General features: G+C 35.9%; 3 protein-coding genes across 3 annotated transcripts; 2 read left to right on the plus strand and 1 right to left on the minus strand.

The window, feature by feature from the left end:
* Window positions 1–3,766: 3,766 nt before the first annotated feature.
* On the plus strand, window positions 3,767–4,147 carry LOC124460679 (protein new-glue 2-like). The gene has a single exon (XM_047012030.1). It carries the CDS (start codon window positions 3,767–3,769, stop codon window positions 4,145–4,147), a length of 381 nt encoding a protein of 126 aa, XP_046867986.1.
* Window positions 4,148–5,588: 1,441 nt separating this feature from the next.
* LOC124460693 (protein new-glue 1-like) lies at window positions 5,589–5,969 on the plus strand. The gene has a single exon (XM_047012098.1). The coding sequence runs from the start codon at window positions 5,589–5,591 to the stop codon at window positions 5,967–5,969; it is 381 nt and encodes a 126-aa protein (XP_046868054.1).
* A 1,104-nt stretch (window positions 5,970–7,073) lies between these two features.
* On the minus strand, window positions 7,074–7,474 carry LOC6639158 (protein new-glue 2). Its single transcript, XM_002062209.3, has one exon. It carries the CDS (start codon window positions 7,472–7,474, stop codon window positions 7,079–7,081), a length of 396 nt encoding a protein of 131 aa, XP_002062245.3. The 3' UTR covers window positions 7,074–7,078.
* Between the last annotated feature and the right edge of the window lie 5,996 nt (window positions 7,475–13,470).

The following is a 13,470-nucleotide window of genomic DNA, read 5'->3' on the forward strand; positions in this document are numbered from 1 at the left end:
TATTTTCAATTAAGGATTAAACATTTTGTATGAAACTTTATTCGTGTAACTAACTAAAAATTAGACAATTTGGTGGAATGCCTCTCAAATACATACATATGTACATTATACATACATACATACATGTGATCTGTATATGTATGTATGTATTTACCTATTAGAAAAGTTTATGCGAGCAATCAAGCTGAAAGATTGCAAAAAAAAGAAAGAAAAAACTTTCTTAAGAAGCAGACTAGGAAATCTGAAAGGAAAAATACATTATCCAGTCATTGAAGGAAAAATTGGCTACACACACTTACACAGGCAGAGAGAGAGACAGAGAGGGAGAGAGAAAGCAGTAACAGAGACAGGGACAGTAAATTCGACAACAATCAAGAATGGACTTCATGTTGTATACCTTTTTTTTTTTGGGTGGGAGAAGGGAGGAGGCTGACGGCTGGCGGCATTTTTGCCTGTCCTGTAGATGAAGTTTTTGCAATTTTTTGATAAAGGAATTGTAAGTGAATTAGATTAGGTAAAACGACAGAGCAAGAGCGAGAGAGAGAGAGAGAGAAAGAAATGGAAATAGAGAAGAAATTCCACAAAAGCTTAACAATTAACAATAATATTGTTAAATGTGGCTCAAGTAAATCACTTTAACCCTAAACCAATTCGATTTGAAGATAAAGACGACTAAACCCACTCAACATTGAATGCCAATTCATAAAAACGGAAAGGAAGAATATGAAAAAAAAAAAAAAAGGAAGTAACGAGCAAAAAGAAGAGACCAAGAAGAGCCTGGATATTGACAACCCATGATGATGAAGTGAATGAATACCGTCGCCAAACCGCATTTCAATATATAGACACACTATATATGTATGTATATATCTACATGTACTTGAGGCAAACTGCATATTTATGCACAGTTCAGAGATCAAAATGAATATTTTATTTGATTTGATTCCTTCAGCTTGCGCTTGGGCTTTGCCATTGGCTTGGGGTATAACAAGAAAAGCATTTTTAAGCGCACAATCCTCTAGCATAATAAAGTCCTTCGAGAGTATGGGTTAGGCAAGATACGCGGGCCAATTGTCTGCCAAAGGATTTCCTATTTTCGCTCATGATTGAATACGAGTATACATATATACATGTGTACACACGAGTGTGTATGTGTGTGTTTGTGTGGTTGTGTGATTGTATGTGGGTGGCATTCACTGATAGAATGCCGTTTTCAATATTTCGGTTTAAAGTTATGTCAGTTCAATATGTATGTCACAGCTAAACAAGCAACATATGTTCTTTATCAAGGCCTAATTGAAAACTTTTTCAATAACCAAATCGAAATTCTTTTTAATATCTTTGCTATATCAGAATATAATTGGATTATACCAATTAGCTTTAATTAGATTTGTGCATATTTTGGTAGGAGCAAAATCTGACGAAAAAAGAAAAAATGGCCTAAAGGTTGTGTCTAATATAAACACTTAAAATCTTATTGATGAAAAGTTGAATAAATCTATGTATATATATAGTATTCATAATCGATTCTAATCCAGAGAATTTTTCGAAAAGGTTATACAAATATAAATATTAATCCTTATCAACATAAAACTATACATTGACAGTACAAAGCAAGTCAAGTTTCGATTTCTTTACCCATCACTCTTTAAAGATTCCTTTATTTGATTTATGGAATATCTTATGAAAATCAGTTGTGTTATCTGATTATGGCAAAGGGCCAATTTAATTCCATTTGGCGCAAAAACATTCAGACTTGCCTATTTATTGTGATTTCTAGATTTCATTTCCTATAAATACAAGCAGTTTTTCAAAATACTTGCCAACTTTTCAATAAAGAAAAAAAAACTTTCAAACATATCGAAGTCATAGGCCAAGAAAGGATTTCCTATACACTCCAGCACACACACACATATATAGAAAATGCCGCCCCCTTTTTCTAGCAAATCAAATAATTATAAAAGTTGAGCCGCCTTTGGCAACAGAAAGAAAACTGGAAACAAACTTTACGTCAAAAGGTGCAAAAGTTTTATGCCAAACTAGCAAAAAGAAAAAGCTAAAAAGCCAACCATGGGCAGAAAAAAACCAACCTTGTATATTACATTTTAGGCGCATTTAGTCAGTGGCAGTGATCTTAAAGCTTTTACCCCGTTTAGAGCTCCGATTTAAATTCTATATAGAAATCATATTTTTTGGACATGAAAATTTTATGCCGCCTCAGCTATGACGGCGGGTGGAAAAAGTTTTTCTGCCAACGCTGCAGGCCAAAACTTTCGCCGCCGCCGTCGCCGCCGAGGACGAGGACGAAGACGAAGGCGAGGATGATGATGACGCCGCTCCGGTTTCGGTTAGAGTCTTGCTTCCTGTCTGTCTGTCTGTCTGTCTGTCCGTCTGCCTGTATGTCTGTCCGCCCTTTGTGCCAATTCAAGTTACAGAACTCCAGCGAAGCGTGTGAAATGCGCTGCAGCCTGGTTAGGCCATGAAGCAGCCATTCGCTTTGATGGATTTGTACTACGAAAACGGGAAAATTCGCAGAGAGTCAGAGTGAGAACAAAGTGAAGTGGGACGGGGGTTGGGAGCAAAGCGAGAAAACTTTTCTGCCCGCTTTTGTGTTAAACAATTTCGGGTTTTAGGTTTGTCCTAGTATTTTATTTTTTGTAAATTTATGTGGTGTTCGTTTCTCTTCCAATTTGTTTTCCTTTTTTTTTTGTCAATTTCTTTAAATTAAGTTTAGCCTTATTGTTTACTTTTTGTTTGAATATCTCCAACGGAAATGATTTTGCCATAGCCTATCTGTCATTCTTATTTTAGAAATAAATTATATCCTTTATCATTATTATTATTATCCCTCGTACTCTTCACGAATCCAGCGACGATCGTAGCGACGTCTTTGTCGCCTAAATCTGCGCTCACGACGGCGACGCTCACGTGCCAAATGACGACGGCGTTCACGCCTGCGCCTTCTGGCGGCCGCTGCGGATGATTCGGTCGTTGATGCTGTTGAGGATGCCTTTGTGGTTGTTGTTGTCGAAGGTGCAGCTGTTGTTGTTGTTGTCGTTGTGCTTGTCGCAGTACCAGTAGAAGTAGTTGTTGGTGCTGTGGATGTTCCTGTTGTGAGTGCATTACCCTGCCGAATCACTACCAAAACGCAGAGCAAGCCCAAAGCTAAAGCTGTTATGAAATGCATGATTCAGATTGTTATGCTCTAAGCCAAAGACTGGCATTAGTCTTTTATACCCAAAAAGAAAATGACATTAAAACTTCATGTATGCAAGTTTGGCATTTTGTTATTACAGGTGTTTTTTCTCACAATTGATATGAATTGACCTTGCACTATGAAGTTGAGAATTATTTTTGAGAATCATGTATTAAGTATTGTTTTATGCCTCCTTGAACTTCATTTAATAATAACAATCCTTAGGTAAAGTCCTGGGCTCTTGTTGAAAACTTTTTTGTTGATAATATTTAGCCAGAAATTAAAAACATTAAGAATTTGGATAATACAAATCAAATGATCATATAAAGATGTACAAGTTTACCTAGAGTTGGCCTTAAAATGGAAATTGGACTTAAAATCCAACAAAAAGTTCAATACACCAACAAACAGTAAAATGTTTCGCTGCAGTATGATTTTCTGTTTTAAAGCCAATTTATTTACAATATTGACATTAAGTAAACTGGAGCCAACTGTTACAACAAACCGCCACAAATATTTTTGGGTATAAAAGCTTAGAATCGTACCCACTTAGAGCATACCAATCCAATCATGCGTTTCTCATTGGTTCTAGCTCTGGGCTTGCTCTGTTGTCTGGCTTTGATTCAGCAGAGTGGTGCTGCGACAGGAACTGCCAACACAACAACAACAACCACCACTACAACAACCACATCATCAAGTGCCACAACAACCACAACTGCAGCATCGACTAGTGATACAACAACAACAGCAGCATCCTCAACGGCAACAACAACCGAATCATCATCCTCGTCCTCATCATCGGCGGCTGCCAAGCGTCGCGCTCGTCGTCGTCGTTTGGCTCGTGAGCGTCGTCGTCGTGAGCGCCGTCAAAGGCGTCTCAGACGTCGTCTGCAGCAGGAGAAGGCACGTTTGAAGGCCCAACGTCGTCGCATCCAGCAATTGGAAGGATAATAACTCAGAGAATTCGCATATAGAAAGTATGCCTCAATGATAATCTCATTCGGCAATTTATAAGCATTGAAAAAAAATTAACAAAAAAAAACAAATAATAAAACAAACACACATATACATCAAATTAATCTGAAGTATTTATTTTTAATCTGGAAAATCACTAACTTTTTGGCAAATATTTTTAACTGGTATTTGATCTGGTAATCGATAAGGCACAAAAAACATTAAACTTTTGCTCTAAAACTAGTATACATCTGAGTGCCTAATGGTTTGAATCGGTCAGTGGAACTTTGTCCTTCATCGCTGCTATCAATAGAGTCTAAGTCCAAGAGATAAAGAAACTTTAAGTTTTGGTTAAACTTTCTCAGTATTCGCACAACAATTGGTTATGGAAATTATGATTTAAATCATTTTTGTTCGTATCGCAGTTGGACGAATTTTCGATGGGAAATTTTAACGTTTGCTGTGATTCCACAAAACAAAAAGGTTATAAGATTATTACTATCATAATAGAACCGTTATTATTAAATATATTTTAGACACTTTCTGGTTACAAATATCTTATACTTAACAATTACATATTATATGTACATGCATATATTTGATGCAAATATTTTCATAAATGTGGCTTGAATCTATATTTCCACACAAAAAGAATTATGAAAATGAGAAAATTCATTATTATTGTTCAAGTTCTTGGCAACATATTGATGAATTCTATGAAATACATCGCATATAACGTGAATTGGCAATAAACTTTAATAAATAATAAGAGTTAAGAGTTAATAAATTTTTAAGAGTTTTATCCAACTATTCGAACCTAATATACTTAATATTGGAGTTTAAATGAAAAATTATAATTATAATCACCTTAATTAGAGGTGATCAAGCTAAAAAGATCGCTGCGATCGCAGGATATTAACAAGATACAGAAAAAGTTGATAAAGGCTTAAAATTCTAAAAGTTCTGAACACTGATTTAGTTAAAATCCAATACTAGATGCCATACTTGTTTCCCCTTTTGAAGTACATTAATTAACATTATACTGATTATTTATTAAATGTTAATATTGGCAAGGTTATTAAACCCCGCAGGATGTTTGTTTCCGAGGGTTTGATCAACTTTAAAACAAATTATATATAAATTAAATTGGAATTCCATAAAATTTTAAAACAGCATGTCGTTTGATATTAGCATGCAATTTGTTTTTAGAACTTGTGTTTAGTTAGAATAAATATGAAGAATTTTATTCTATTTTTACGTATGTTGCTAAGCATTGTATTGCGACCTTGAAATTTTAGTTACATTGGGTTCAATACATTGACTGAATGACTGTTTGTAAAACACCTGTTTTAACAGATTGTCATCTGAAGACTTCCCGTTAAAGTTTTTGGGTATAAAAGCTTAGCATCGGACCCACTTAGAGCATACCAATCCAATCATGCGTTTCTCATTGGTTCTAGCTCTGGGCTTGCTCTGTTGTCTGGCTTTGATTCAGCAGAGTGGTGCTGCGACAGGAACTGCCAACACAACAACAACAACCACCACTACAACAACCACATCATCAAGTGCCACAACAACCACAACTGCAGCATCGACTAGTGATACAACGACAACAGCAGCATCCTCAACGGCAACCACAACCGAATCATCATCCTCATCATCATCATCCTCGAAGGCAGCCAGAAGGCGCAGGCGTGAACGTCGTCGCCGTATTGCCCGTCGCCGGCAGCGCCGCGAGCGTCGTCGTCAACGTGAGCAACAAAAGTTGCGCAATCGTTTGGAAAGGAACCGTCAACGCATTCGCCAATTGGAGGGTTAGTTAACAACTCTCCGAGCTGAAGAGCACCGTTAAAAATACAAAAAAAAAAAAAAAAAACTTGAAAGATGTTAAGCAATTACAAAACACAAAAAAAAAAAAAAATTTAATAAATTACAACATTTTTAAAACTACTTCAAATGTTTTTGAACTTTATTAATCAATCTGCCAACTAAACTGTTTAATATACTAATTATTTTACAACTCTCAGAAAATTTTGGAAATTCTTAATACATTAATTAACTTTCTTCAGTGTTTTCTATAGCAAATGTTTATTGGTGTATTCTCTTTTAAATAAAAATGTATCAAAATATTTCGGATTGAAAGTGAGTGAAATCATTTTTTTTAATTAACAAATCCTAAAAATTCGGACTAAATATACTTTTTAGTAATCTTCTATAGAGATCTTAGCAAGTCTGTTAATCAAATAAATTTCATATGATTAATACAAATAAACTTTTTAAGATTTTTAGGAAACGGTTTGTTCCGATTTATGTTATCTTTGATATCGCAAGCATTTACAATTTTATACATCTTTAATTCTAAATGTCTTTTATTTTTCATAATGAATCAAATTAAATGAAACAAAGTATTTGTAAAAATCAAATTAATTGATCAAATTTTCTTTTTTATGATTCATTTACTTAATTAAGAGCCCAAGAGGAAAGTGAAAAAGTCTTACAAGAAAAGTTATGGCTGTTTTAAAAGATTATAAGTCTAATTTTTTAATAAAATCGAAATAAAAAATCATAAGAAGTTCTGTTATTTTCTTAAAAAGTCAATCTGATGATTCAAAAACTCAATTGCAAAGTCTTGGCAACAATTATTATGGTAAGAATCATTAATTATCGCCAGATGGCAATCGAATCGTTAAGTTCTCAAAGATACTTTGATACCTATTTTAAGCAATTACATGGTATTTCAGTCCAATTGGATTTTGGGTTGATATGGCCAACATTTTGTGTTGAATCAAACTTTATTAGATTTATGTTTACAATATTAAACCGTAGTTTTTTCGTTTTATTTAATAATTGTGAACAATTTTATATACTATAAACTTTCATGCATATGCATTTACATATTGATTAACAAATTAAATGAACCACTATTACTTAGCCACGATTACGATTACGATTACGTCTCTGTTGGCGGCGACGTTCCTTTGCCCTCTGCTTTCTGGCGGCACGACGCCTCTTTTGACGCTGGCGGCGTTTACGTGCCAAACGACGACGACGAGCTGCAGCCTTGCGTTTGGCTGCCGAGGACGAGGATGACGATGACGTTGTTGTTGTTGTCGTGTCGGATGCATCGGTTGTTGTTGTTGTTGTGTCCGACGAAGCCGAAGCCGAGGCGTCAGTTGTAGTAGACGAGTCCCCGGAATCCGTAGTGGTGGTCGTCGTAGAAGAGGATGATGTAGATGAACTGCTATCTGTGGCAGTCAAACTCTCCGGCACTTGGAGGAGTATGCAGGCCAAGAGGCCCAAAAGTAAGACCAATGTAAAACGCATGGTTAATCTGCGTATGATCAGTTACCAAACCTTACATGGGTATTTATTCAATCTGTAACCCGGAAATACCATCTATTCATCTATCTAACCAACATATGCTTTCGAAATTGAAAAGACGTCACCATTTTGTGAATAATATTTTACTTTGCTTTATTTGTCACAGCGTGACAACTAAAATTATAACAACAAAAGGTCAAGGTAAACGTAAATAAGTAAAAAATAAAAATATTTTTCCAAATAGCTCATGTTAAGGGCATAACGAGAAGATCTACTAGATGTTGGTAAACTAAATATAAAGGAAAACACCTGTGGACTATATAAACAAAAAGCAGACCTAACGTCTTTAGACATTCCCATAAAATTCCAAATTTATTTGTCTGTTAAATGTTGCAACATTTCGATACCTAACTACAATAACAATACGCAGAGTGAAAGAGAGAGAGAGAGAGAGCAAAAGCGAGAGAGAACTTTTGAACAGTTGAAGTCAGACTGTTCTCCAAAGACGATGTCTTACATTTGGTTAATATTACTCTTGGCCGCCCTCATTTGCTTGGCCAACTGTACAGAAACTGTTCGTACATCCCTACCAACTCGACGTCATCCGCAATCATCATTGAGGATCAAAAAATTAAACACAAAACACTATTCAAGAGGATCTCAGGGTACATTAGGCAAAACGTCAGCAAAAGTTATTGAATCGAAACATTTTCTAAGTAATAATGATACCATAAACAAGCGTATACAAATCAGATACGATTGGTTGCAGTTTCTTAGCTCTAGTCCCCAAACAAATTTGTGTATATTATTTTTTACAATATATATTTACTGTTTGTATTTTGTTATTATTTAAAACCCCCCAAAACATTAAAAAGAAACCTTGACTAACAACAACAAAAACAAAGAACATAAGTCTTTTTCATTGCATGACCTACTAAATCAAATTGATCTTCAAAACACATGTTCAAACCAATCGATTACAAATGTTTGAACTCTGAATTGAATTGAATTGAATTGGATTCGATGAGGAGTAGAAAGAGTATTACATACTTTAGTAGTCTTCGAGGCAGAACTTCAATAACACTTCGTTTCTCGAGACACAACTGATAACTGCAATGTAACAACTTTTTTTTTTCAATTTTTTTTCATTGTTTTTTTTTTTTTTTTTGTGTTGGCTTTGAAAATGTTGTGATAAGTGCTATTTGAATAATTGAAGAAAAAAACCTTCGATCTCTAATCTCTGACTTCGTCTAAGGCAGATCTAAAAATGCTACAAAAGCTCAACACAATCTACATCTAAAAAAATAAAATTTACAAAACCGGAAAGAATATGTTAAGATCAGAAAAATATTCTTAGAAGTCGGTTCTGTTAATCAGATATTTGTTTGATTTTAAATTCGGCAAAATGGTAGAATTTTCTTTGTCATCGATTCAACTAAGCGTTCATAATGGCTAATTGAGTAATTGGGAATCGTCTCGAATTGACTTTATTATTGCTCTCAAATCCCCAATCCACAAATTGGGCTGAGTTTGATAGGGAGGATTCAGGTGTATGAAACTGTAAAATCCTCTTCAACTTGCAAGCCATTTAATTGGCTTGCACTTAAATAACCAAATAACCATGAAACTGGGCAATTTTTAGCCGGATTTTTATGCATTTTTAACCCTTTAATGCCGGCACCCATTTACCATTTTACCATTCACCATTTTCCAGCAATTTAAGTCCATTAAAAATTGTTTTCCCATCATTTTTGGTTTTTTCTTTCCAGTTTTTTTCTTTTTTCTTTTTTTTTTGTTTTTTTTTTTACCGAAACGAAAAGTAAAAATCAAATAAAACAAAGAGGTGGAGTTCATGCTCGTTAAAAATCAATCCCCCAGTGTCCGTTTATTGGAAGGGCATGCCATGGACGAGAAGAGGTGGGGGGAGGGATGAAGTACACGAAAGTGTCGCAAACTGACTGCTGCTGTGGCTCCGTCTCCAACTCCAGCTACTGGTACTACCTCTTGCCGTGGTCAATATGCGAGACTATAAGTCTATATAAGCGTTTCCCGCAATAGCCAACGCGATATCTTTTGGTATCTGTGAGTGTTTATGTATCCGTGAGCCTGACATGTTTGTGTCAGTGTGTGTGTGTTTCAGTGTGTGTGTGATTCTGTGTATCTGGGTGCTATTGTGAATATATGGGAATTTGTTTTGTCATATCGTTTCGTATGCCTTTTTTTTTTTCTTTTTGGTTTTACACTTTTTCCATTTGATTGTGTGCCCTTTAATCGTAGGGCTATAAAAGCTATTATATTTGGCCAAGTTTTGAAAATCGGTTTTAAAATATAAATAACATCAAATTATGAGAGTCGTGTGTTTTTTAATTTAATAAAAAACATTAATTATTATTACCTTTAACAGCCTCTAGTAAACTCTCTCTTTCTATCTAGAGAATCGAACAGGCAATCTTTGCTTTATATTTTTATACATTTTTATATTTAATTTTCAATAATATTCATTTCGACTAATATAAGTTTCTTTTTAAAAAAGCAAACAGTAATAATTTGTCTATTAATTTTGCTTTTTATTTGTTTATTTTATATATTGTATAAATTAGTTTATTTAAATACTGTTTTAAAAGTAAATTCTAAACTGAAAACTCACATAAAAATAGATACCGCCATAGAAAAAGTTTGTAATTTGTTCTTAAATTGTCTTAAGAGGGGATAAAAAATAAAGAGATTTTTTGGTCAAACTTTTAGATATTACTTAAAATTTTAATGTTTAATTACAAATTTTACAAAGATTTATAAAATTTTGTTATGAATTGAATCAGAATTGATACCAAAAACATTTTCATGCTTCTGAATTGCAAATTACATGGTAAAAGTTTCTTTAAAAATTCCCAAAGTATTTATTTTTTGATCTAATATGCATACTTTCCAATTTATAAATTCAATATTGTTTGGTCTTGATTGGTTTGAACTTGAAAGTCATTCACCTATTTGAATTGTAGAGTATTTCGTTACCGCATTGATTTGACCAACCAACATGTGGCAGCAACAAATTTTTGTACACTTTCTTTTTTTGTTTGCGTTCAAGTAGAATCACCACAAACTGCTGGCTGGTGCAATGAAGCGCAACATCAACGCGACATATCCAATCTACGTCCTGGTGGTATCTATCTATGTGAATGTGTGTGCGGTCCAGGATCTCTGAACCTGGTCGAACTCGACTCCATTCCTCAAAAATACAAAAAAAAAAACGAGAAAACACATATATACAAATTTTGTGTCCAATGTAACGCCACAACAAAGAACGTTAATTGACGCCAAAATGCTACAAAAAAAACATAGGAGAAACAAATAAAAAGCGAAAAGCATGTACAAAAAGAAAATTTGCCCAGTTGTTGTCCAAGGAGTTTTGTCCAGAAGCCCCGTGTCTTTGGCTTTGGGGGAAAAAATTTAAATATACATTGCTCCGGTGCAATTTTAGCGCCCCTCGCTTACCCCTCTCCTATCAAAAAGTGGCTTTATTAACCCCCAAGCCCCAGTCGGAGTATGTGTCCAGTTGGAGTCCAGTCCAGTCCAGTCCAGTCGGTCGGTCACTCTTACATAGTGGGAGTTGTTGAATCAGCACACGTGATTAATGGCCTTTAATTATGTCAAAGCGCAAGCGGAGGAGTTCACCCAACCAGGCCAGTCCAATGGCAGGCATGCCCAGTTAAGCGTTTGACATTAAAAAATTGACACCGTTTGTCCTAGAAGGGTAGGAAAATGTCGGCCCGACAACTGTCTGGCACACGTAACCGACAACCGCCACCCGCCACCCCAGAGTAGTGTCTTTTGCCTCGAAACAAATTTAAAATACCCCTCCCATTCCCCCTCATTCTTACCTCAGTGGAGTGGAATGAATGGTAGGTATCCTCCACTCTTGGGTAGTTGGGACATTTGTTACCCAAAAAGCGCTGTGATTGTGTGGGCGTTTGTCGCATTTAATGAAAGCCTCATAAATTATGTTGCAGTTGACGAAAGCATACAAGCGAAAGCAACACGAGACTTTGGTGGAATGAAGCGAAATGGAGTGCTCCGTTGAAATGGGCATGAAACGGAGACGGAGACGGCAACGGCGACGGACTCAGGAATGGAGATGGCGTTGGAGTCACTTAGCATATATGGGTAACATATGTATGTCTTGTTGAAAGTCTATCTAGGCAAAAACAAATTACGGGGGGGGGTTGGAGGTAAACACAACAACAACAAACGTATAAAGAACGCAAATTTCATTTTACGTAAAAGTGGAATTCTTTAACAAATACTATTTTAAATTTTTAATGCTCTAATAAATAAGCGAAAGTCAAAACAAAGATAACACTCTGTGACTTGAAGCCCAGTTTGGAGTGTTGATAACTATAAATAATTAAAGAAATTGTTAAGAACAATATAAGTTACGTACAGCCTTCTTAGCCTAGTCAAACGTTTCGGCTTATTGCCAATAACTAACAGCTAACAAAACTAGTTAGCCTTGGTTAAACATTCACCATACAAAGACTGCAAAATTCAACTATCGGGAGCAGCCTTCAATTCGATTGTAGAGAATGTCTATAGAATCCAAAAGAAACTGTTTCACAGACTCATCCCGGTTCGTAAGGAACAGAGATCTAAATATAAACTCTATTCAAAGACTTGGCCACCGAAATCACCTTGTTACCAATCTTTTGTGACGTTGTCACTCACTTGACCTGCCTTTAAGGCCTTCACAGCAAACACTTACCAAATAGTCCAGAAAACAACTCGTCTATATAAACACCTAGAATCCCAGATCTTGGCTATGTAGAATTAAGTGCCTCAATGTCAACTTTTGCATTTTTGTGTGATTATGATTACATTAGTTTCTTTTTTTGTAATGAAAAACTTGGTATTGTTAATATTTAAATGCAAAAACGCAATTGTTTTTGTATCTAATCCAGGTGTATCTATAACCTATAGAATTTTCCAAAATGCTAATCACTAGCTTGGAATGAAAATGTAAATATTGCATATAGACTGACCAAACAAGACAAGTCAGAACTTCAGGGCAGAGAAACAAGGAAACATACACAGGACTTTGGACACTGGACAGTGGACACAGGACACAGGATACAAAATCAACATGACACAAGTCCCACAAAATCCCAGGGCAAACCAATCAAATCTTAAAATAATAGACAAAACACCACAGACCAAGCCGGACCGGGCCAGACCAGACTCGAACGGAGCAGAACAGACGAAACAAGAGTCACAATGAGGCTTAAGCCCAGGCTGAAAAACACCATTTAAATTCTCTCTGTGTTGGGGACCAAAAGCTACTTTGTGGCTTTAAAGCAACAGTCACATTCAATTCAATGTGAAAATGGGCGGGAGCGGATCGAGGCGGATTTCTCTCTCGCTCTGCTATCTAAGTAGCAAAGTAAACATGGCATAGATGTCGCAACAGCCAGTCAGCCGAATGAAGGGTGATGGAGGAGAGAGAGAGAGAGAGGGTAATAGGGGAGACCTAGGACCTGCTACCATGACCACATGAAAGGCAACCAAAAAACTTTATGCAAAATTTGCTCGCGGCCAATTCACTTCACTCCTACAACCATTTACACATGAGGAAGGTTTTCGTCTCGGGTCTATGTGTTAATTCGGTTCAGGGCGTAATTGTAACTTGGCATGCACACACACACACACACACTCACATACGAACACACACACACACGATAACTGGGAAAAGTGTTTTAATTGAATTATTTTCATTGTCGCCCCAGCACGACTTTTTGCCTGTTGGCATTATTAACTTTTCTTGTTGCTTCAATTTATGCAAACTTTCTAAAAAAGAAAAGAAAAAAAAAATAGACAACTAAAGAGCGAGAGTGGAGCAGCAAAGGAAGGTGCTTGAACTGAGCTGAGGGGGGTAAGCGAGGCGGGCGGGGGCTCAAGGAGAAACGCGAGAACCGTTCGAACCCCCCCAAAAAGCAACAAAAAGTTAAATG

This window comes from Drosophila willistoni (genome assembly GCF_018902025.1).
Source record: "Drosophila willistoni isolate 14030-0811.24 chromosome XR unlocalized genomic scaffold, UCI_dwil_1.1 Seg144, whole genome shotgun sequence".
Taxonomy (NCBI): Eukaryota; Metazoa; Arthropoda; class Insecta; order Diptera; family Drosophilidae; genus Drosophila; species Drosophila willistoni.

Bases quoted from the DNA above. Each gene is read 5' to 3' on its own strand.
- LOC124460679 (XM_047012030.1), top strand. From the start codon at position 3,767: ATGCGTTTCTCATTGGTTCTAGCTCTGGGCTTGCTCTGTTGTCTGGCT.
- LOC124460693 (XM_047012098.1), top strand. From the start codon at position 5,589: ATGCGTTTCTCATTGGTTCTAGCTCTGGGCTTGCTCTGTTGTCTGGCT.
- LOC6639158 (XM_002062209.3), bottom strand. From the start codon at position 7,474: ATGCGTTTTACATTGGTCTTACTTTTGGGCCTCTTGGCCTGCATACTC.